A 25,325-nucleotide genomic window follows, 5' to 3' on the forward strand; every position below is an offset into this window, starting at 1 on the left:
ACTGATAAAAGATGTGTTTTCTGACTGTCCTAGGCTTTTGGACAGGCCCATACCAACCACAAGAAGGTAGCCGCAGATGGAGAGAGCAGAGAGGAGACCTTGATTCAAGAATCAGCTACCAAAGAAGAATACTACATGAAGAAGGTTATGGAGTTGCAGACAGAATTGAAGCAGATCAGAAATGTCCTTGCCAACACACAATCTGAGAATGAACGCCTTAATTCTGTTGCACAGGAACTGAAGGAGGTGAGTGAAGATGCACAGGGTGCACTGCAGCTTGGATTTGTTACATTTTCTGGTGCTATGTAACCAAAAAAAGGGGAAGATTCTTGAGCTGAAAGGTGATTTGACAGACACATGGCCGCATGTTTGGCCATGCTGGTGCTGTGGGTACTACCCAGCAGTACCAGTTCCAGAATTGCTGCCTTAAAAAGCAGAGAAACCTGTTTAGGCCAATCACAGAGACCTTTGGATGTACTTTTTCTGCCTCATTCCCAGAGCAGATTTTCTTGCTGCAAAATATTTGTGGCATAATTTCCCTTTTTATCCCTTTTTCCTCCCTATTTTCTGAAGGTGTGGGATTATAACAAAACACTGAAGTGCGCAAAGAGAGGGATAGTAAAGTTTCTAGTCTTGTGTTTTCTCTCATGAAGTGATGGCTTTTATGTAGTTGCTTAACATAATACTTGAAAGTAGCTTTGACCTTTTAGTGTTTTACTACTGAAACCACATATTTTTAAGGGGAAATAATCACTGAGAAGTTACTTAAAGAGTTTAATTACTTATAAAATCTGTAGCTCAGCAGAAGTCTTTGTGGCACTGGTGCAGAAATGATTGTTTTGAGAGCTCAAACCGTTGCTTAAATTCAGACTGGTTAAACTACCGAGAGTGTAAGACACAGATGGATGGATTAAACAGTCAGCAGTTATTACGCCTGAGCTTTCCTACACCTTCCTTTGAAGCACTGGGGACTAGTCTTGTCTAGTCCTGAGCTAGTCAACTGGCCTCCCCTGCCAGGAGGGGAGGCTATCCAAGAGCCCACATCTGAATCTCAACTTATTCCATGCGACCTCAGCCGCAAGTGTCTCATGTAATATTTTTTAGGACATAGTAACAAATATGTGGATAATACTTGGTGTTAAAATCAATGAGGTAACGTGAGTTACTTCTGTGGAGGTGGGTGGATTCACTGGTGCCTCTGGTTGGGGTATGACAGAGAAGATTTGTGGTGCAAACTGTCACAAGTGATCAAACAGGCCAGTCAACTTCTCCTTTAACTTCGTGGAACAGAATTGGAATCAAGCCTTGTCCTTAGACAGGGAAGCAGTTCTAGAAACACAGACACAACCTTTGTCTATATTTCCCAACCTTTGAGACCAGCTTAACAGAAAAGCTGCCCACCTCAGAGGTAGCATGGTGTCTGTGAGGGATTCCGGTCACTTCTCAAAGTCTGCTAAGTGGCAGAGTTCCAGTCTGCTCCCAGTGTCACTGCAACTGGAGGCGATTTTTCTTTCTGGATACTGCCACATTCCAGTCACCTTTGCTTGGAGCTGCATTTTTCTTTATGAAGCCCTTTTCTTTATGAACCCACAAAACATGTGGGTTTGCAAGATTTCAGAGTGAGTGTTGTCTTGTGCTTTGTTCTTCCACCTCTCCCATTTCTTCTTGTTAAAGGATTCAGTGGCAACCCTTCTAATGGAAAAGTGTCTGAGCTTAAAGGCTCTTGCAGAACTGATTAGCTGTGGGTTTTTTGGCACCTTCTGGGCCCAGATGGAATGCTCAAACAATACCCCACAGCAGTGTAGAAAATACTTCTTGATTCACTGCTGATTTTTTTGAACTGTGCATATGGACGTGTATAAGAAAAATAATAATGCTAAAAATAATGTGAAAATACACAAGTTACATCTGGACTGAGCAGCATGACTGGAAGTCAGCTGCTGGACATGCTCCAAATATAAAAATGGCTGTTTGTGGGTTGGTAAGATGATGTTTTATTGATGATTTTGATGGACTTGACAGTTTTAGGTTAATGGTTGGTGATGATCTTAAGGGTCTTTTCCAATATAAATGATTATATGGTTTTCTTCTACCCACAGCAACAGAATATATAGGAGTTGCTGTCCTGTCTGACTGCACTGTTGTTTCTTCCAAAGTGTCTGCATCTTTTTTTTCCATTATCCAAGAATAACGCAAGAGGGAATGATCATACCTAGAAATACTTACTGCATTAAGAATTAAATCTAAACCTAGAATTAGTAATAAATTTGGGCAAACTAAGCTTTGGCTCTTGGTGATGATAACGACATGTAAAATCAGGTGTGAGTGTGTTGACTACAGCGGAGAGCTCAAACTGACCCGCGGATCATGAACTGATGGAGTTCAGAGTACCAGAACCCATATCAATGTCACACCTTGTCTTGACAGATCACTCTTTGCCTGGTGACCTGGAGGCTGCTGTGTAGTGCCCAGAACAAAGGAGGGAATCAGCTAGCTGATGTTTTTCTCTCAATTATTTTAATTCTCAGTGTCAAAGTACATGCACCTTTGTTTATATGCTGGGGTGTAATAGAAAAAGCAGGTGCTAAGGAGCAGGCTTCTGACAGTATTGGCAGGACAGTAGTTGTGTTTTTGACATGCAGGCAAGGGCAGATTCAGACTGGTCCTGAAGGAATCCCTGCTCTTTCTAGTACCAGTGCCGCTCGGAGGGGCCTCTTGCAGAACCCTTCTGAGGCTGAGCTGAGAGTGTGAAAAGGCTGAAGACAGTCTCTCTAGTAGCAGGAACAGGACAGTCTGTGGCCTTTTGATCAGGCAAAATCACTTTCAGATCATGGTCTTTTTCCTGGGCAGGATGGATGGGAGGCTTTGCATAGTGGCGATGTACTCTGGGTTGAGAAGCTGAGGAGTTTGTCAGGTAGATGAACACTCAGTATGATTTTAGGGCCATGAGTTCTCCACCCAGCATTTTAATATATCATTATCACTGTATGGGGTTTTTTTGGGTGGAGGTGTGACTTGGTCCAGCTGAGCACCTGGTCAGACATTCCCATGTATTCCAGCCCCTCTTCTCTGCTGTTCTTAAGGCAGAGGAAGAAGAAAGATGCCACTTAGTCGCTGAAGCAATAAGGGTCAAAGGAAGGTTCAGACTCTTCAGTAGGTCAGCTCACCTTTTATAGAGACTAGAGGAACTGTGAAACCTGTGAGAGAGAACACATGCAATGTACGTCTGTCTTAAAGTACATGAATACCACTTTCTATATGAGTAATAGAAAAATCTGATCTAGGAAGGATGTAGTAGCTTTAGCTTCTCTTTCCTGTGGAAAAATCCCACTCTTTGGTCAGTTATATGAGATCACATGGCATCCGATTAAATCTTGCAGCTTGCAAGCACGCACATTTATTTGACAAAAAAATTCTAAGAGTAAGCTAAATGCACAGCTTGCTAACAGCCAATAAATCTGGGTCAGATCTCCTGTCTCTGGTCAGGAGACAAGGGAGCTATTTTTAAATCTGGCTTTCCTGCACACATGGAAATAGAATGATTTTTCTTGTGCTAGACAAACAGGACAATACTTTCACACTAAATAATGAGCTCTTGCTGTTGCGTTAAATGAAATAGGCAGGGTTGGACAAAAACCATTCTTTCCTCAGACCAGACAGTCTCGAAAGGCAGTTTCCAGGCATTGAGCTCTGCAAAGATTAGATCATCCAGGGAGGAAGAAGAGCAAAGCAGCCTGAATGGTGGCGAAAGAAGCTCACCAGTAGCTTTGTGGGAGGTCATCCATTGCATTTCACTTACTTGGGAATGGGGAAAATAGTATGATGGTTTGTTTGATCGAGGCTTTTGCAATCGGTTTAAACAGTTTAGATTATCTGGCCGAAGGCGCTTTCTGCCAAAGGCAAGAGGTCTCCACTGGAGTTTTTAGGGAGACATACAGATGTGAATTCATGTCAGCCCTCAGCTTTCCCTGTGACCCTGGGTTTGTGCAAAGGTAGACAGACAACACTTGCTCAGGCATGGAATATGGGCTATAGCAACTTGCAACTTGTAATTTGCACTGGTGTACTGTAGTGTCTGCTTGCAGCAATTTTGATTTCTCAGTGTGCTGTGAAGCTGTGCTCTCTTTGTGGCTAAAAACAGGCAGACAGTTTTATGGAGTCTAATCTTTACCTGATATGTGAGGGAATTGTAATTTAAATTTATTAGAGGATTGCAGGTGGTTCAGTGTTTGTGTTCAGAACATGCCAGATTCAAATCTTTGCACATGCTCCTGCTGCAAACATTTCCCTTATCTCAATGTGTTGTAGGTGCCTGTTGATACCTGTGTGGTTACTCAGTGGATCCCTGCTGCACGCTCTCAAGGGCTGAGGCTATATTTAGCCATCACTGGCATGCCTGTGTCTGGCCAGGAGTGGAGAGCTTGGAGGGAATTTGAGTTTGTAGGCCAGAGGCTGAAGCTTGCTTGGCTGGGCTGCAGGATGGGTGAGATCAGGCAGCAGGTCCCCATGCCCGAGCTGAAGTGACAGGCTGCCTCTGTCAGCAGGTAGCAGTGGTTTTGATTTAGAGCTGTGGAAAACCACCCCATTGCATCATGGGCACGGCTGCAAAAATACTGTTTTTCTAGGCAACTGTATTCCGTTTGCCTTTATCTGAAGCTAATTCTGTTAATGTTTTAGAACATACTTTTCACTTTGTATGAATTAAGTGTTTGAAGATAGGGCTTGAAGGAAAATAATACTGGAAAAAATAAAAGCTAAGTACAGTGAGCCATTCCCATAGCTGGATATGTTCCAGCTCATTTTATTTAAGTGTCTGCATATATTCATGAAAGATCCCAAGATCATACTACAGCAATATATTGGTTTTTACTTCTTGTCTATCTCAAAACAATGGTAACTTTTTCTTTGAAGTCTTTCATTAAGTCCTGCATAAGTCTTGGAACTGAGGGAGTGGAATATTTTATGTCAGCCAGTTTCTAATTTTTTCTACCTGAGATCTTAGATTTCATGAGTTTTAACTCTGTGTCTCTCTCCAAAAGGATTCATTGTATCGTACTTTCCACTTATTGCTTTGGGCATAAAGAAAATGTCTGTTGAAAAGCAGCAACAAATGCGTATCCAAATAAGAACATCTGGAGTCATCTGAATCTGTCTTTCTCTTGTGAGGAGGTCCTTCTTGTTAAAGTGGAAACAGATTTGGGCACTGACTTCTGGTCTGGAAAACTTTTGATGGTTACTACAGCAACACAGGTGTGAATGCTGCTTTCCTTGCTTGTTTCTTGACTTTTTTCTGAGTCAACGGTGAGAATTTGTGAGAAAAGCAAGAAAACAAAATCTAATTATTGTGTAAATGACTTGGTGTTCTGTAATTTCAGGGGGTGAGGGGAAGAGTTTGTTTCAATATAACTTAATTAATTAGCGCACATAAGAAAAGATACAAAGTTTTGGAATTTAATCGTAGTTGACCAAATTGCCATCATTTGGGGATTTGTTCGTTTTTCCAGGTCAACCAGAATGTGGAGATCCAAAGGGCCCGCCTGCGAGATGATATCAAGGAATATAAATTCCGAGAAGCACGTTTGCTCCAAGACTACACTGAGCTTGAAGAGGAAAACATCTGTCTCCAGAAACAAGTGTCTGTCCTGAAGCAAAATCAGGCAAGTTTTCCAACCAGTGAGCATTGCTTCGGTAGCACCAGTTAATTTCCTGTGTTGCAGTATGGTTCTGTCTCATTTGAACACCCAACTACTTATTTTCTACCTTTGTACTACTTTTGAGACTGTAAGCTCTTTAGCACCAAGAGTTGTCCCTTCTGACTACTTATACAGTCATAGTACTTTATTGCATCTACTTTGACTTCCACGTCCTTCCATCACCTTCTCTCTCTCTGATGGAAGCAAAGTCTCTATCACTCTGCTTTGTTACTTGGTTTAGTCCTTTTGCTGCAGCAGTTTTTCAGTGTCTCTTTACAATGCCCTCCATCCATCTGTCTTCCATCCTTTCCCTTTTACAGTATCTGGAAATGGGGGTGTTTCTGAAACGTATGTTTCAATTGCTGCTTAATCCTTACATTCTCTCTCCATTTCTGCGTTCCTCTTCTCTTCTAGTTACTTTCAATAAACTTGAAATGCTGTTATAGTTGCTCTGCACTGTCACACCTGTGTGACTGCTTGTCTGAAAGGTCACATTTAATTGTGCAGTTCCAGCTATTTCCAGAGTTTTAGAAAACTGCATTCTTGGAACTTCTTAAGAACTTCCCGGAATTATCATTTGTGGAGCTAATTAGCTTAGGCGTGGTCTTGGCGTGGTTCACTTATCTATCAGTGTGGGACTTGCTATTTTTATTCTTCAGGTGCTTGTCAGTCCCATTGCATAAATAAAGCTCAGGGTTCAACTGAGAAAGTGAAGGACATAGACAGCAAAGACGCTGCGAGGGCTGGAGCCTCTCTGCTCTGGAAACAGTTTGGGAGAGCTGGGAGTGTTCAGCCTGAAGAAGAGAAGGCTCCAGGGAGACCTTCCAGTACCTAAAGGGACTCCAAGAAAGCTGGAAAGCGACCTTGGACTAGGGGGAATGGCTTCCCACTGCCAGAGGGCAGGGATAGATGGGATATTGAGTAGAAATTCTCGGCCGTGAGGGTGGTAAGGCCCTGGCGCAGGTAGCCCAGAGCAGCTACGGCTGCCCCATCCCTGGAAGTGTTCCAGGCCAGGTTGGACAGGGCTTGGAGCAACCTGGTGTAGTGGAAGGTGTTCCTACCCACAGCAGGGGGAGGAACAAAATGAACTTTAAGGTCCCTCCCTGCCCAAACTATTCTCTGATTTTACAATTCCATGATAATATTCCTAAAATAAAAGTTCTTGAGAAAACTCAATGTTAATATCATCTGTTGTAGTCAGCACATAGTAAAATCTCTTTAGGTTTTGCTGCAGAACTCCTTCAGTGTTCTCAATGAAAGCTGCCCTGTAAAACTAGATATGTGGGATATTGAATGTATTTTATTTATCTCCAAGTGAAACTCTATGTCAGGTTTTATTACTTTGGGCCTCACTACCCAAAATGGGGTTCCAGGTTGGACCTGTTCTCACCTGCATATATTTGGTCTAATTATGCAGTTTTGGGTGCCCTGACATCGTGTAGTAGGGACAAAAGGGGCTGTTGTACTCTAGAGGCACACTGGAAGAGAGAGGGAAATGGTAAAATCGAACCTATGTAGCTGGTTACTTTTGGGTTTTACCTTTTTTTCTCGTTCATCATATTCAGCAGGTGAAAGTTCCCAGCTCCATGTTCACATTCTAGAATAACAATATTGGAGAATGCTGCCATTCTGGGCTGAGCCGAATTTAACCTCAGATGCTATCTTGATACTTGCTAGTAGTTATTGACTGCTGTATTTGTATTCTGGAAACTTTGAAAATAGACTACAATCTGAAATATTTTATCTCAGTGGAAGTATACGGAACCAAGAGCTCATTCTTTTCATGGCAATGGATTATTTAATTTTCTACCTTGTCCTAATCCTACTTGATGAACTTTTAAGTATTCTAGTTTTTAATTATTCTAGTTACTGATGTAACTAGAAGCAGCCATCAAGTTTTCCCAGGCAACATTGAATTAACGTACTTGATTCCTGGTTTGTAAGTTGGGTGTGGTTCACCATTCCCAGGTTGCTCTATGTTGACATCTAAAATTCATTTAGCAATTGGCAAAAAATAAATAATGTGACATATCATGTGGTATGATTTCCTTTCTTTCAGGGTAGGGAAAAATATTCTTTGTTTGCTTCCTCCCTGCTTCCCCCAAATGAATAAAAATTTTACATTAATCGTTTGTGTACATAATTTCAATGCAAGAGAGGTTTAGAAAAGTGGAGTATTAAAGGTAATACATAGCATGCCGTCAAACTCATCAACATGAGTCTCAAGTGTAGAGTCTGAATTGTAGCCCTTTCAAGATGTGCTGAAATGATGATGAGAGAAATGCTAAAGCATTTTATTTTGAATGTATAAAAGCACAGCTCGATCACAGTTTTAACCCAGTGGTGTATTCGAAAGGCAGTGAAGCAGAGTGTCGAAGTGTACCTTGGTCATGCCAGGTTTTGGAAAGGTGAAGCTTGACTTTGTGGGAAGGTTGGCCAGGGAATTTGTTAATCAAACAAATGTTTGCATGCAGTGCTAGGAAAGCCTGTTTTGGTATGACTCTGTATCAGACACACTGTATCTCCCACCTGTCCTAATTGAACTGGAACAGATCAGCTCATTTGACAGTTTGCTTAGTGAATTTATTCTATGGGCTCTGTGAAGGTAAATTACATAAGCCATGTTTACAGTCATAGTGCTAAAACCAGACTCCAGAAATGGAAAAAGTATTCTATTAGTACAATATTTTAAGTGAAATTAAACATTCAAAAGCAAAATGACTTGTTGCCTTGCAGGCAGACATTTTCATTAGAGGTTTTCCCCCCCATTTGTATATCTCCAGGTGGAGTTTGAAGGCTTGAAACATGAAATCAAAAGGCTTGAAGAGGAAACAGAGTTTCTCAATAGTCAGCTGGAAGATGCTATCCGACTGAAGGAGATCTCTGAGCGCCAGCTTGAGGAGGCCTTGGAGACACTGAAGACAGAGCGGGAGCAGAAGAACAACCTTCGGAAGGAGCTGTCTCACTACATGAACATCAATGATTCCATGTACAACAGCCACCTGAACATCTCTTTGGATGGGCTGAAGTTCAGCGATGAAGTCACAGAGCCCAATAATGATGAAATCATGAATGGATTTGAACAAAACTGCCTCAGCAAACTCAGCAATGGCAAGAACAGTACTTCAATGCCCAAGAAAAATGAAAGCTTCCCTCCAGCCCCAAGTCTGGTTTCAGATCTTCTGAGTGAATTAAACATTTCTGAAATCCAGAAGCTAAAACAGCAGCTTGTGCAGGTAAATGGGTTTCCTAAAGAGCTGTGCACTTCCAAATAGCTCCTAAAGTTCATTTGGGATGTAATTTCAGTCTTTTCAGTATCTCACATGGCCACCATACTGTTCATACTGTATTTTTAAAGGTTTCAATTGATTTAGAATTTCGGGATGTTAAATGTTTGTCAGTGAAAAACCGCAGGTTTTTCTTTTCCGTCCTTTTTTTCAATGCAGTGAAATTGGCAGTCATGTCCTTTCCTTGGTGGAAAGTTCTAATGCATCTCCTGTGCAGTACTTGCTGTGTCTACTTCATTATGTCACTAGCAAGAACAATAGTGGTTTGTTTCAAAATTGAAAGTTACTCCAATCACCTTCATCAAAAAGAGGTTTTGTACTTATATTTTCTGTAATTAGTTCAAAGAGCATGAAGTCTTAATCAGCACCAAGCATTTCTGTGCTACATTTGTGCAATTAGGAGGTTGGAGAGTTTAGAACAAGGTACACATTTCTGTTTCCTACTAATATTTTGTCAAGCATGTTTTAAATTATCTTCTATAAGAAAAAGCCCTTTGCAAAAATACTGTCAGTTTTTAAAAATGAGAAATTTAAGAGGAGAAGCTTAAACAAGTTTTGGTATTTCTGAGTCTTTCATGAAGTTCTGAGCTTTCACCATAGACTAGCTGCATATTTTCTAGAATTTACTTGATAATTTAGATGATAGCAATAAACTTCAGCTTGTCTTTAGCTGAAAGGAAGTTTTCACAGTGAGACCTTCAGCTAGGGAATAAATGTGCATTTTGAAGTGGAGATAAGAAAGAACTGGCAATGAACACTGTACTTGAGATAATTTTAGAATACACTGTATAGCCTGTCCCATAATGTGCAAGTGATTGGTTTTCTGTAACCATATGGACCGTTGGCTAAGTTGTTGTCTCTTAGAGTAAAACCATTTAGTTGATACAGTTCCCTTGACATAGATGTCTGTGTTCCTGCATTTCAGATGGAAAGAGAAAAGGTTACTTTGTTAACAACACTGCAGGAATCTCAGAAGCAGCTGGAGAATACACGGGGAGCCCTCTCAGAGCAGCATGAGAAAGTTGGCAGGCTCACTGAAAATCTGAACGCCATGAAGAAGCTCCAGGCCAGTAAGGAGCGTCAGTCTGCCCTTGACAATGAAAAGGACCGAGATAGCCATGAAGATGGAGACTATTATGAAGTTGACATCAATGGGCCAGAGATCCTGGAGTGCAAGTACAAAGTGGCTGTGGCAGAAATTACTGACCTGAAAGAAGAGCTCAAAAATTTGAAGGCAAAATACAAAGAATGTGAGTCTAAGTATGAGGAAGAGAAGAGTAGATACGAGACTGAGAGCCAAGCTCTCACTGAAAAGATCACCTCACTGGAAAAGTCCAGCAGACACGATAGAGAACAGATGACCAGGCTGGAGAAGGAGCTGAAGAAAGTCAGTGATGTTGCTGGAGAAACACAGGGCAGCCTCAGCGTGGCCCAAGATGAACTAGTCACCTTCAGTGAAGAGCTGGCCAATTTATACCACCATGTCTGCATGTGCAACAATGAAACTCCAAACAGAGTGATGCTGGACTACTACAAGGAAGGTAAAGGTGGACGCAGTAGTCCAGAGGCCAAGGGAAGAAGGTCTCCCATTCTTCTTTCTAAAGGGCTGTTAACTATTGAGCTGGGAAAGGCAGAGAATGGAAGTGGTGACAGCAGTCCATCCCCAGTGTCATCTTTGCCATCCCCTGTGTCAGATCCTCGAAAGGAACCGATGAACATTTACAACTTGATTGCTATAATTCGGGATCAGATCAAACACCTGCAGGCTGCTGTGGACAGAACAACTGAGCTGTCCAGGCAGCGCGTTGCCACTCAAGAACTTGGGCCGGTGGTGGACAAAGACAAGGAAGCTCTCATGGAAGAAATCCTGAAGTTGAAGTCCTTGCTGAGCACCAAGAGGGAACAGATAGCAACTCTGAGAACCGTGCTGAAAGCCAACAAACAGGTAACCAGGTCTTAGGGATTTGAAGGTTACAGTGTCAGGGAATTAGGTCATAAGCACAAGAGAATTTATCTTTGAGGTCATTCTGCCATTCCCTCAGCTCTGTGGAGCTTTCGTTGCTGGTATTCAGCTAGTCCGAGGCTGAAGCCGGCTGTTCCGTTAGAGGTCCATTAAGTGGGACCCAGCTGTCCCACTTAAAGCCGAGCACTGGGGCTGTAACTGACTTCAGCTTCTCACATACTCCAGAGACTTCATTAAGGTTAAGGTAGCTTCAATCTACTGTCTGTCTGAATTAGATCAGGTTATATTTAATGTAAGACACCTAAAATGAAGAGGTAATCTTGCTTTCTACTTGAAAGAATTCTAGTACTTACCCTTAGAAGTGTTCTGAAATTTAAGTACTGTTCTCTCTCAAACTGCAAAATAAAAGAGAGCCTTTCAAGGAGAGAATGTGATACAAGAATGTGGTCAAAATAACAGGGGTGAAAGGTAAAATCAGTCTTTGGGGATTCGACATTCAACAACATTAGCAGTGCAGTAGATGAAAATAACTGCCATTAAAGCACCACATGGCACGCTTCGCTTCTCTAAAGTTAAATTGAAATTGTCTTTAAAAAAAAGTGTAGTGTTGTTTAAGAATGAAATAGACACATTAAGTTTTCTTTTTCACATTTTAATAAAGATGTCCCAAATGTATGATAGGCAGAATGCTATAAGGGTTAGAGAACTGTGCTAGTGATTGACAAACGCATTTAAATATCGAGATACTAAGTAGATTGTTTTGTTCCTTTGTGTTGCTAGTAGATAGGTTTCACTACATCTATATTATGTAACTTCCTTGATGCTGCTACATGGTTAATGGGAGTAGGAGATGGCTATGTCTGTTCCCAGTGTTCAGAAATGAAATTTTATTTTATCTGTACAAGAAAAGTTGACCACAAATTTAACGTTCCAGTACAAAGTAAATGTTTCATTATGTGAATAGTGATTAAAAATCTTCTAGCCAGCCATTTGATTAAGAGTTTCATTAAATGTTATGATTCTGTTCTCGCTGGTAACCAACAGACTGCAGAAGTAGCCCTTGCCAACTTAAAAAGCAAGTATGAGAATGAGAAAGCGATGGTTACGGAGACCATGATGAAGCTGCGAAATGAGCTGAAGGCTTTGAAAGAAGATGCTGCCACCTTCTCTTCCCTGAGAGCTATGTTTGCTACAAGGTAAAGAGTATAATGAACTCAGCAAAATTTAATTATTTGCTTGTGTGAGGAAGAGTTGAACATCCTTTCCATCCACCCTGCAGAGAGTGGAGTGGTGCGTTCTTTTTCCCAAGGTCATTGCTTGCAAATGTGTGTGTCTGTGATATGCTCCTGTTGCTACAAAACATAAAGCTGTTGTGGCAGTATTTATTCAAGTTGGCTGAGAGATTACCTGCTATTCCTAGTTCTTGAAGCCGTTAGCTCTGAGAAGGAGTGATATTTAACAATGCAAAATGAGCATTTATTGTACACTGAAGATGGGACTCTGCTTTACCTTGATGACCTAGAAAAAGGTAAAGATGTTGCAAACATCTTGGTATTCTTAAGTTGTCCATCCTGCAGTTGGCGTCTGTCATTTCATTGACCTGCGTCAGCTGATTTGGTTGCTTTGTCTTTGGAACTTGCTTCTGCTTCTTAGTTGTGCTTTGTGGTGTTAACAGACCTAAAACCCTGCTGACACGTAGAATCACTGAATCATCAAGTTTCGAAGAGATCTTTAAGATCATCAAGTCCAACTGTCAACCCAGCACTGCCACTTAACCCCTAAACCACATCACCCAGCACCGGATCCAGATGCTCTTTGAACACCTCCAGGGAGGATGACTCCACCACCTTCCTGGGCAGCCTATTCCAATGCCTGGCTACCTGAACAGTGAAAACATTTTTTTAATATCTACTCTGAATCTCCTCTGTCTCAGCTCAAGGCCATTTCACTCTCACTGCAGGCATGGCAGAAGAAATTGGGCCCACCTCACTACCACCTTTCAGGCAGTTGTAGAGAGCGATGGGGTCCCCCCTGAGCCTCCTCTTGTCAAGACTAAACAAACCCAGCTCCCTCAGCGGTTCCTCATGAGTTTTCACTAGCCTTGATGCCCTTCTCTGGATGTGCTTCAGCCCTCCAATGCCCCTTTTGAGGTGAGGGGCCCAAAAAATGAATGCAGTACCCGAGATGTGGCCTCACCAGTGCCCAGTACAGAGCCAGTACACTTTATCTAAAAATGGTCAGTTTCAGCTCGGGGGGATTCACAGGGACACCCCTGGCAGTGTTCATTTGCCATGAGTCCCTAAATGCATTCCAGGCCTTGCCTTAGAATGCTGTTTAATGTAACCTAGACACCTGCTTTTAAGCTAATCCACAGGGATTGGGGGAGTCTGTATGTGCTCTGTGCTGCTTCTTTCTTTTCGGTCTCTGGACACTTCAAAAAAGGGAAACAAAAAGCCAAGAAGGGTTTTCTCTGTCACCTGCTAAGGAGCACCATAGTAAGGAATCACAAGGATGCAAATGAGGATTCCTCATTTTCAGAGGTACTTCTGCAGCAGCTCTCATGTTCCTTGAATAATCTTTGGCTTCCTGGTGATTCAGCCTTCCTCAGCTGTATTTATGCATAGAGTAAGTGTGGAAACCAAGGAATGCTAAAGGTTGAACTGTGGCAGTTTGTTCTGCCAAGGAATGGAATACCCTGTACAGTCTGGATTTGTCCTATTTTCTTTCCTCTCCCTCTCTGTTTCTGGAGTGTAATTAATATGCAAAAATTGCAATACCTTTGTTAGTTGTAGATCAGCTTCAAGCTGGGAGGAATTGGAAGCAGAATAAAAGCTTTTCTGAAAGAAACAGACTTAGGAGCTCTGTCCTGACATTCTCACAGGGAATTGTGGGTGAATAGAGGTAGAGTGAGCTGTGTTTGGAGGTGTACAACAGACTCCCCTGCCTAAATGAACAATTGTAATTTCTATCAGTTATTATGATATGCTTGATAACTGTAGTGAAAAAAATGAGCCAGGAACAAAGGAGGACTCAAAAAACTGAGGATGGAGTGAGTAGAGATGTGGCCTTCAGAGCCTTTTGTCTTAGGAGCATTCCTGAGCCTAGCATGGCAGCCTGGCCTTGGAGTCTGCATCTAGCCTGAGATGGTGACAGTTACACGAGATCGTGAAGAGTTGCTCTGTTCTCCCAGTGTGCCCCGTGTTTCAGATGCCACAGTAGCTATCACGACCTAGTACTGCAGGTGGGGTACTGTCATCCCTTTCACTCCTGATCCCTGGTCAAGGAGGGTTAGTAGCTTGGTGGTTGGCCAAGTGCATTCCTCTCAGTGACTGTTTCATTTAAGTCTCCATTTTGGGTAGGGTAAGCTTGCAAGTGGTGTTCCTAGGTGCTTTGGTGGAGATAAGTTCAAAAACTGTTTTGAGGTCTGATTTTTAGTCATTTTTCAAGTATCAGAAGTATGTAACAGCCCAATTTGTCCTCACTGTTGTAAACAGCTTGCTAAAGGAGCACCTCTTAGCAGTCCCCACAGTAAGAGTTGTGTTTCTTCTCTGGCCAAGAGGTTTGTATCAGCAGAGACTAATAACGAGTGATGGAGCCTTTACCCCTCCATGTTTGTTTCAATGTTGCGTTCAAGTGTGGGACAAAGCAGATTGCTGCACACGTATTTTCCACAGGAAGATACTCATTTTGTCGGATGTAAGAGAACTGTAACAATACATGAGAGTTGGAGGCTGGGCATGAATATAGTAACTGACCTAATTTCCTTTTCAAAGTAGGTTAGTCCTACTAATTTGACAATACTATCAGCTATTTTTAATAAGTAATGAAAATACAGTAACACCTCAGCTGGAGACAAGGGGAGGCTTGCACAACACGGATTAACAGCTCCCAGCTCTGATGGACTGCCGCAGCGCTCTAGACAACACTGTATGTCTAAAACAAAATTGTTGTACAGAGGGTAAGTCAAGTTATGAGTAATGTACAAAGAGCACATATTTGCAGTTAACTCACTTCACTTGGGTCTTTGTTCAAGTGTGTATGAATCAAAAGGCTACTTTCAAGGTGGTGTTGAGTATTTATTGAATTTGCTGTGCCCAGTGCTGTGCAATGTTTATTGTGACCACCAGCAGCAAATAGGAATACAGTGATTGGGAACGGTGGGTCCCAGATCAGGGTTGATACTGCTGGTGGTATTCAGATCACTTCAGAGTGATGTAGAGAGCAGAGAGCTAGGAGCTACCAGTAGCTTTTCCTGGCAAAAATATTTAATTTTCAAAATATATTTTATGGTAGGCTTGCGTTATTTTTTTTAAGGTCCCATTTAGTAGGCTAAGAAAATTGAGATTTTTTTAACGCAGAACAATATAAAGCCCTACTTAAGTGTAAGAAGAAGGGTTAGTGGCAGATTTGACATCAATTAATTCATCTTCCTCTAAAATATTGTCAGGAGAAAGACTGATTCCTTTCTTTGCAAGATGAAAGAGCTGCTCCCAAGTGCTTTGAGGGAACTTGAAATGAATATATCCTGTTTTCTAATGATTTAGCATGGGAGTGAGGTATGATCTCCTTGTCTTGTAGGTAAAGATACATTTCTAGATTGCATGTAAGAATTTGTTATTCAACCTTACAAGCAAATCAAAGCACAGGTTTCTTAAAATTGATTGCAGGGGAAAAAAATCACAAATCAAAAGATGAGAAAAATCTGACTTTAGAAGTTCAGCTTGAGACTTGTCTTGGTTAACTTTTCAGTAAGGAAGGAGAGAGGGAGAAAACGGTAGGTTTCTGCTAGTTTTCTGGAGAACATCTCTGAAGCTGCAATTTCCAGAGTACAATGCCGGTGCTGATGAAGCACAGGTCCACAGGTTCATCCACCAGCAATTTGGGTTCAAGTCCTTGAAGGATGGTTAGATGCAAGGCAGAAGGCCAGTATTGCCATCCCTCCACATATTTGTATATAGCTTCTTTTGTTTTTAAAATTCTAGTTGTTGTTTCCTTAAGCTTCTTTTTTTGATGTTGTTAATTACCAGTAGTAAGAAAATGGGCAGCATCCAAGCCTTGAGTTCACTATCTACTTAAAGCTGTGAATATGTGAAAATACAACAGGCTTATACTAATTTCATATGCTTACTAAAAGCGTGAAAACTAAATTATTTTCTTTCAAAGGTGTTTTTAAACGAAATACATCTTCTGTTCTGATTTTATTGAATATATAGCTGGGAAGTAGCCTAGCACATGGCAAATGGAATTGTCAAAGGAAGGAGCTTTTCTTTTCAATCAAACAAAGCAGTAAAAATACACAGAGAACAAAGATAAGCTGCCATAACTGCTGCTGCCAGCTAAAGCAGGTCCAGAGCCTATGTCATCCTAGATGCTTAGGGAGGCAACATTGCTGGGGTTTTTTTTTGAGAAAATTAAATTGAGAGTCAGCGAGCAGCATGAAGGAAGAAAGTGGGGCCGATCCCAGTCCATTTCTGTGTGCAACATCTTGAGCCACTTCTAGGAAAATTCTCGCCCCTTTGTTCCAGTAAATGATTGCTGTGCTTTGTACAGTGTGGTGTTCTTTGACTCTGGACAGCCATACGTGCACCAGAACAAGGTTTGAGTTTGAGGCTATATGATTCCTTTTGGATTAAAGATTTAGGAAAGCAGGTTCAGGATGCAGGATGGTGTGTAGGTAGAGTAGTTAACACTCCTGCCTCTCCCCAGTCATCTCTTCTATAGGAGAGAACAGTTGCTCAGGCACAGTTAAAAACTGCAGCTGCATATATGGTACTGATAACGCTTCCCTTTTGTTGGGAAGGAAAAAAGAACTTCCTGAATAGAGTTCTATGGAAAACAAAAAACCAAACAACCAATATAGGTATTTGAAATAGTGAATACCTTGTAATTTCTAAGGACAGTCAATTGATGTTGTAAACTTTCATGCTGACAGGAAGCTCTGTGAGATAATGACTTGCTACAATAATCTTTTGGAGTCAAAATTCTGGCTTTAATTACAGCTTGGCTCACATGGGAAAGACTTCACTGCTTTCTAGACTATGCCAGGCTTATGTGTCACCAGTCAGCCTTTGGCACAATTGTCTGTGCTTGGTCAAGAGGCAGGAATGTTACCAAAATGTATGTAAGACAGTGTGGGAAGTCCCTGTTCTGCTTTACTGCAATGGTTTTGTTTTCTCTTTCTTACCTCTTTTTGTTCCAAGTGGGGTGGGGATGAAGAGATCTGCCCCCCCTTGCTTTGGCTGGCCTGGATTAACACTTCTCTGCTGCATGTCAGATCGAGACAGCAGCAATCTTGACACTGCTTCACTGAGCTGAAAGTTTTGGGGCTACATTAACTTCATATTCTGTACTAAAACGTGGATATGTTTTGATTCACAAGACAGAAGCTGGAAAAGGGCAGGGGGAAACCTCCCCATATTTTTATGTTGCCCAAATCTTTTGGGACAGCAATACTGAGCGTGAAACAAGGGGAACAGGGCCAGGTCACTCCAGTGACAGATCATATTTTGCTGAAGCAATCACATTCCATTCCTCAAGGAATTGGTAATGCTGTTCTGGACAGCGCCCTGGTTTGCACTAGCAGAGCTTCGAAGGAATCAGTTTTGAGGTGTGTGCAGAAAAGAAATCAGAAAGGTCACTTCTGATATAGCCAGACCTTGCTTTTCACCTCACATGTCATGAGTGTGTTTGAAAGCTGGGGGGAAACCCCATAGCCTCTCAGACCTCCCAGGAATCTTTAGCCTGTGCCCTGCTCCCACCCCTGAGGGAAGGAAACACCTCTCTGACACTCTGGAGCAGCAGGGCGCAGAGTCAGTAGGATGCTGGGAGCTGTTCAGTTTTCTGGCCACGCCCTCCTTCTGGAGCTGGTGGCACCTTCCCTCAGAGGGGAAGAGCTCTTATGCTTTCAAGATTATTTTAGTATTTTCAGACTTCCCAGGGCTGTTTCCATCTCTCTTCATCTCTAATGCTGAAATGTATTAATGGGACAAGATCTGGCCCTGAGTCTGGCTTCCACTCTCTGGAGTCTAGGAGTTGGTGTAGGGTCCATCTGACCATGCTGAGAAGGGCAGGTGTTGGTGTTCCAACAAGTTTAAGGTTCCTGAGTTTGTTTTTTTTTTTTTAAAGAAAGACCCCTCACATAATTGGTTTCCCCTAGGCTGCACAGTGTGAGAGAGGCTGTGAGGAGCTCCAGAGCAGGATGCCCAGAGATGCAAGGGGGCAGATTGCTGTGCATGTGGGGGCCCTAAACTCATACAAACTTCCTGGTCTGTAAAGCTGCAGTGCAGTTATAGTTCATGCAGTTTTATATTTATATTTCTGAGTTACTGTTTAATCTCTCTATGTATTCAAAAATAAAAAACTGGGTTTTTTTCTTTTTCCTATTTCTATTCCCAAGCAAATATAATTAGGAATGTCGGTGTAATCCTGGTATTTAAAGTCAGGGAGAGTAGAATTTGAGGCTTGATAGAATAAGCACAGCTGGTGAATCTGCATATCAATCCAGTTTTGTTTTGTTGGTGGGTTTTTTTCAGTCTGCTTTATATTACCTAACGATATATGTCCCTTAAAGTCAGGGGCTTTTCCATTTCAATATTAGAAGGAACTTCTCTGCTGATATTTTTGCTTTTATGAAGAAGCTGTGTTTTACAGATGGTAAATTCCAGCTGGTACCTATGAATATTTAGTTCTCTACCTATCTGCATAAATGTTTGTCTCTGTGCAGTGAATATGCACCTACATGTAGACTTAAATTTTTCAAGTTGTTCATGGTGCAAGTTAAGCAGCTTCCAGGCTCAGTGACAATGACTGTAGATGGAACAGCTTGAGGCATTCATACAGCTTTACCACAGCCTTCCCACTAACTCAGTTCCTCTAATTGTTTTAAAACTGATTTTGATGGTGAGAACAATTATATAAAGGCCACTTGCTATTGAGAAGACAGCCACTATTTATAGCGTGATCAGAGTAGGTTAAAGTAGAATTCTGAAAGATGCTTGTTTTTAATAGTGCTGGTTAGTCCTCACTGGAGATTTGTTACTTGGACTTTGTCTAAAGTGACAAACGTCACAGTTCAGGTGTTCATCAACTGATATTAATGGCCATTTTAGCACTGGCCATTTCACAACACTCCTGTTGCTGCCCTCAGACCCTTTCCAACCTGAAGCTTAGAACCACTGTGATCTCTGTTAAGCAGAGACAAAAGTAGTATGACTGCATGGGGTCTACTTGCAGGAGGACATCTCGCTGACATTCAGACATAAATACAGTTACATCAGGCTGCATACTTCCGCTCTTCAAGGATGCTGTTAATTATACACCATCTTGAAAGGCATGAGCATGAAGTGCTGAGTAAGGGATTTTAAGAACCCCAGTGAGAAGTAGTTGTGGTTGTCTATAAGCTTGGTTGAAGTTCCTATTTAAGAGTGTGTATGTAAGCAGCTGCAAAGCTATCACTGCTGTGCAGGTGGGACACAGGGGTTTATATTGGAAGGTGCTTATAATGGAACCAGGATTGCTAAAGATTGATGTATTTCATTGCAGATGCGATGAATATGTTACACAGCTGGATGAAATGCAGCGACAACTTGCAGCAGCTGAGGATGAGAAGAAGACTCTGAACTCCTTGCTTCGGATGGCTATCCAGCAGAAACTGGCCTTGACCCAGCGCCTGGAACATTTGGAACTGGACCATGAGCAGTCCAAAAGGGTGCGCACAAAGTCTGCCTCCAAAGCCAAGGGCAGTAACCCCAGTGTAAGTCACGTTCGGTCCTGTGGAGACAGGTCTGAAGGATCTGTCCTGAACAACCAGGTGTTTTGTAGTGAGAAATATAAAATCTATTGTGACTAGGACACATGTCTAGAAAAACCATATTCTGCATCTTATTTTATGCTGTAACTGTCAGCGTAAATCCCCACTATCTAACGTTGCAGTGAGTTGATTTGTACTAGTATGTTGTTGAACCAGGTAATACAGATTGTATTATGGTGGTCTTAACTGTAACTAATGCGTAAGTATGGGGATGCTATTAACAAGTTAATAGTGGAAAGCAATTAGCTTTTTCCACAATTAACATGTCTGGGGTTTGCTGTTTATGGTAAGTGTTAAGAGTACACCTGATAGAGTATGTATCTGGTGTTACTTACTGTAGTCTGTAGAGCACAAATGTGATCCTCCCTCCAGGGTTGCAGCATACTTCAATAAATGCTTTTATAGGCAGAAACAAACAGAAAACCTTCCTTGTTACTCTGGCTTAAGTGGTGAAAAGCAAAGGTTAAAATTAGAACTATGTCTTGGGAATGCAGAGCATTTGGAAACTAGAGTCAAACTTAATTTGCCTGTTGTAGCAGATGTTAAATATTTGCTATTGTATCACCACTAACCAAAGTCCTAAAGCTTTTATAGGCTATAAAAGCTAGAAAAAACCTTGGTACATTATTTACACTCTGCGTCCCTCTCTTCAGAGGGATAATCAGAAGAAACTTGCACAATTATATTAAAAATATGCAATATTTACTCCATCTGATACAAAATTTAAAATGTTAAGAATTGGGATCCTACCTGGTAGACAGTACATCTTTAAGAAGTTATGTCCTGAAAGGATCTTTGTGGTCTTATGTTGCTCTTTGCAAGCATAACACTTTGGAAAGAACCTGTCTGAGACATCCTGTACAGGAAAGAAGCTGTAGCCACACAATATATATGTGTAGAATTAATATGACTGTGGTCTAGCATTGTTGGTCACAAACAGTTTTTCTCAGCTCTCAGTATTAACCTGAATAGGTAGCATTTCAGAGCTCTGATCATTTATTTAAGTACACAGATGATACTGCATTCCGTCTGCAAGCCATGTGTTTCACAGGGCTCTACATTAGAGGCACAGGAAATTGATCCAGATCATCCTGCTAATAATGATTTATGAAGTAGGTTAGTGCACATACTAATCTTTAAAAACAAATAAACCTTTGTCTGATATTGAACATTTAAGGGGCCTTTTTACCCACTTAATTACAATAAGTTTGATAGTATAAAAGTGTACTTCATAATCGGTGCCTACATAAGAGAAAAAGATTGAAAATGTTGCTTCTAAAATTGAGGAAAATTTGTGGAGCACTAAAAGGCACAGTTCTTTGTTTAACCCAGAGTTTGAAGTGCCTAGCCTCAGACTTTATTTTAATGTAAAGCCCTGTTTGTTTTGTACTCTTTTGAATACTTTTGTATGCCTATAGTGCTACTAAAAGCAATGCGAGCCTGTGCCGGTGAGTGCTGGATAGTGTGGTTCCCAAAGCCATTCTAACCCTGTGCTGTGGTTGTGCTCCTCTGCCCGTCCCTGTCGATGCTCACAGCTTGCTCCGTGCACTGCCCGTGCACACTCAGGAGATATCCCAGTGCTAACAGAAGCTAATAAGAGCATGGCTGGTTTTCCCACTGAGGGGAAACCATGGGAGATTTTGGCTTCCTAGGTATTTTTAGTCGTGTTGGGGGGAAGTCTTCTAAATTAATACAGTGAGATTTTAAACAAATGAAACTTTGCTACAAAGCTGGGAACCATGGAAATGCTGCAGCCCAGAGCCAGAATTGCATTTATTGATCTTGAGAGGAAGAAAAAACCCCCAAGTGATTAAATTCTAATTCATTTCTAAAACATGACTGGTTGGGGTTTAAACAAATTTCAATTCTGGTTTTAGAAACTAGGCCCTGTGTGTCTGTTATTACTTCTTTTAGAAAATACTGAATTCTCCTGAATTTGAGCTTTAATATTGCTAAATAGCAGGTTTGATGTTTTGGAAGAGATGTCTTTTATAATTTTCAATCCTGCTTTTCTCTTTGCTGCACAATCTTCCAAAAGGCCTTTATTCTTCTCATTCCTGCATTAAATACAATTTAAAAATACATGGTGAAAGCAAGCTTTTGAGTGCTAACTTTCTCTGCACTAATAGACTCAGTAACAATTCTGCTTCCACCATAGTAGGGAGCTTTAACACAGTTTTTGCTGCTTCCATATCCCTAATGACAGTACTTTTGCAAAAGTACTAATGGCAAAAAGGTAAACTGGGAAAACTAATTGAATGCATTGTTAAGTTTTTTTTCAAATTAGTTGGAATTTTCTGTAACAATTTCGGTGTTACCAGACAGTGACTATTGCTGTGAGGCTTGGCTCATTCTTTCAGTTCCGAGTATGAACAATTTTGCTATTAGCCCAATACCCTTAGTGATCATTTCCCTTTTCAGTCATCTCTGCAAATATTTAAAAAACCCTAAGAACCAGCCTGACTGCTGTTTGAGTCTATCACTGTTATGGTTTATCCTGTCAGGAAAAGAACTGAGGAATGGTGTAAAGTGACTTGATCCTGCTGTTTGTATTTTTAGGTAGTATTTAAGACTGAGTCTTTTAATTCTTGATTAACAATTTCTTGAGACGTTCATTTGCTGTAAGTCTTTCGTATCAGTCTCAATGGGTTGGGGTAAAGCATGGAAAATTCCTTAAGCCGTCACCTACCTCTGCAAGCAGGCTCTTCTGGATGATTCTCTGCATAGGCCTGCATGATATACTGACCTGCATGTTTCTGGAGAACCTAAAGCTTCACTGAAAACACTTCTTGCACACTCACTGCTTTTAACTTATGCTTGAAGAGCAAAGCTTTATTCAGTACTTGTAAGAATCCTTCTTTCTGCAAAGCTGTTGCTTCCAGGCTGAGCCCACAAAGCCTTGTTCACCCAGTGGGAAGGCATCTGTGAGCTGGAGTGGCTGCAGTTCCCCCAGCCAGCTAACAGACCCTCAGCCAACTAACCTGCCTGTGCAGCACATGGGGTTAAGTTTTCAGTTGATTGAGAAATAAACACTGATTTTTTTTTTTCTAATGCTATTTTGTTTTTCCATTTTTCAGCTATAGAGTAGTCCCTGAAGAAGGCCTTTCCAACAGTGCAACAGCATTTCTTAGCCCTCCTCACTCTGGTTCAAAGTGGTGGCCCATTGCACACAGAATGGAAACCACTGACCTGATCCTAACTTTTGAAAACACCTTTTCCTATATATTACCTGAAACCTTCCCTTTCTGCCTGAAGCTATAAAACAAACAAGCTTTACCTATAAGTGCTGCTGCAGTAAGAAACCTTACAAGTGCTGAAGAAACCTACTTCAAGTGTAACGCTCACCATGTTAGTCTGTGCTCTCCTGGAAATGTCGGATGGGGGAATTTACTTCATTGCAGATGCTCATTTTTTACCTGATTGTTAAACCTGTGCACTTTTGATATTTTTCTTTAGCTTCTTTAATTACTTATGTAGAAGAGTTTATATAAATGCAGTGGTTTGTGCTCACAGTCTCTCTCCAATTTGAAACTTGTGACTTATGAATTATATATCAGCATGTGGCAGAGATTTGGGGGGGAACGACTCTAGATTGTGATTAGAAAAGTTTCAACAAAAAAGCAGGAGCTCTGCTAAAATACGTGCTGTGCTTCAGCATCTTTTTTTTTAATTAAAATGTTATGCTTTATATGTTTAAATTACTGATTTTTTTAACTGCCATGTTCATTAAGAAATCCAGGGTATTCAAATTCTGGGGTTTTTTTCATATTGTATTATTATTCTTAGGAATAGTTCAATGTAACAAGAAGAAAACTTGACTTTGCTCTGGTTAAAACAGTAATAGGCACTTGAAAAATATTAAATAAGTAGTATTACCTATAAATTCCAGAATTCCTGGGTTTTAGGAAGTTGAAGTATTATCGATTAACAGAATTTTATACAACTATACCAGTTAAATTCCAAATTGGAATTGTTTTGTTACTTTTTTCATTTTATTGTGCCAAATTATGGTACATTTAGAAAGAAAAATTCTAAAGTGGTCAGTGATAGGGTGTTATCTATCAGCGCCTTTCTGTCACTCATTATTGCCAGTAGTGCCTTTGATCATTTGCGGGGAGACTCTTAGAGTAGCGTAGGCTAAGTCCTGTCACTTAGGAGGAATGGAATAGCTGGTTTGGAATTTGTTAAAGATGTGGAGCAATAAGTGCTGAGTGAACTCCCATTTCGCACATTTTTAATGGTAGTCTTACTATAGAGATTATATATTCAAGGAATTGTAAAAAATTCTGTTAGTCAATGATATTTCATCATGCAAATCCTTGCAAATTCAGGGGTATAGAGGGGAAAAAAAACAAAACTACAAACCTGAACAAACCCGACTACACTTTGGGAACCAAATGGACTTATATTGAACAGATGAGCAGTGTATGACCACGTTTATGGTATCAGTCCAGGAATGCGTCGGGAATGTCTCTTACCTGTGGGCGGTGTGCGGTGATGGGTGCAGGAACCACGGCGCTGTGTGCAGATGTGAACTGCAACACATCGGGATGTCCTTTGCATGTTGTATCTATTTGTGATTTCAACAAACAGAAACAGAGAAGCGCATCAACAAGCCATGTCAGGCTCTCAATGGCTTGGTGAGGCTCATGTGGTTGATTAAATTGGTACTTCCGGAGGGGAGCCCTCCCACTTCTCAAAAAAAGTACAAATTGACCTAATATTGACAGTGCGGAAAAGATTTCTGTTTGCTGGAAAAAGCGTTATTATTCCTAGATGTGGGGACTTATATTTCCATCTTCTGTTACAGTATTGAGTCATAAGAAATATTGTTGCATTTAAAATTACTACATTTGTATGTGGGTATTTATTTGAAATGATGTCAAAGTACTGTATTATGTTCTATGTGCATTACCTTTTAGCGGTGGGTTGGTCTCCATTTAACGTCCTGTGCATGTATTCTTGCCAAGTAACCTTTACACAGATCTGAAAAACAAAAAAGTTAAAGAGAAAATGTGGAAACTTCTTAAAAGGATAACTGTGTGTTAATTGGATAACCTTAGGAGAAGGGGTAGAGGGCAAAACATTGCTTCCAGATTAATAAAACAGTTTTTAATCTAGGAAAGCAATGTGCCTGCGTAAAGGTAGTCACATTGGCAGGAGCAATAAAAGAGAAAAGGAATTGCGTGTTCTGCCTGTTGGTTTTGTGGTTTAAGAAGGTGCTGGCTTAAGTAGTCTGCTGAAGGGATTTTCAGCCAGGGGCCAAATAAATACTAATTTTTATCTGAAAGAAACGGAATACTTCACATGAAGTTTTCTGCAGAATTAGAAAATTAATTATTTGTGCTCACATTCAGGGGGCACCATCCTCTCTTATTCCATGAGATCTTCGTGGATTAGTTTTGGCCTGGATCAGACTGGTTTAATGTGTGGCACTGAACAACCATGCAAACACTTGTACTGGTACAGGGAAAGTAAGGGTAGGACTAAGGCTATGGTGTCAGTGGTGACAAGTTGTCCTGAAATTACATCTTAATTTCTTGTATACTCTCCAAAATACTCACGTACTCTTA

General features: G+C 41.0%; 1 protein-coding gene across 1 annotated transcript; it reads left to right on the top strand.

The window, feature by feature from the left end:
• BICD2 (BICD cargo adaptor 2) lies at window positions 1–24,937 on the top strand. Its single transcript, XM_008636014.2, has 7 exons — window positions 1–246; window positions 5,505–5,657; window positions 8,477–8,929; window positions 9,906–10,925; window positions 11,988–12,139; window positions 19,485–19,695; window positions 22,830–24,937. The coding sequence occupies exons 1-7, from the start codon at window positions 136–138 to the stop codon at window positions 22,833–22,835; spliced, it is 2,106 nt and encodes a 701-aa protein (XP_008634236.1). The 5' UTR covers window positions 1–135; the 3' UTR covers window positions 22,836–24,937.
• Window positions 24,938–25,325: the final 388 nt, after the last annotated feature.

This window comes from Corvus brachyrhynchos, unplaced genomic scaffold (assembly GCF_000691975.1).
Source record: "Corvus brachyrhynchos isolate BGI_N302 unplaced genomic scaffold, ASM69197v1 scaffold266, whole genome shotgun sequence".
NCBI classification, from domain to species: domain Eukaryota; kingdom Metazoa; phylum Chordata; class Aves; order Passeriformes; family Corvidae; genus Corvus; species Corvus brachyrhynchos.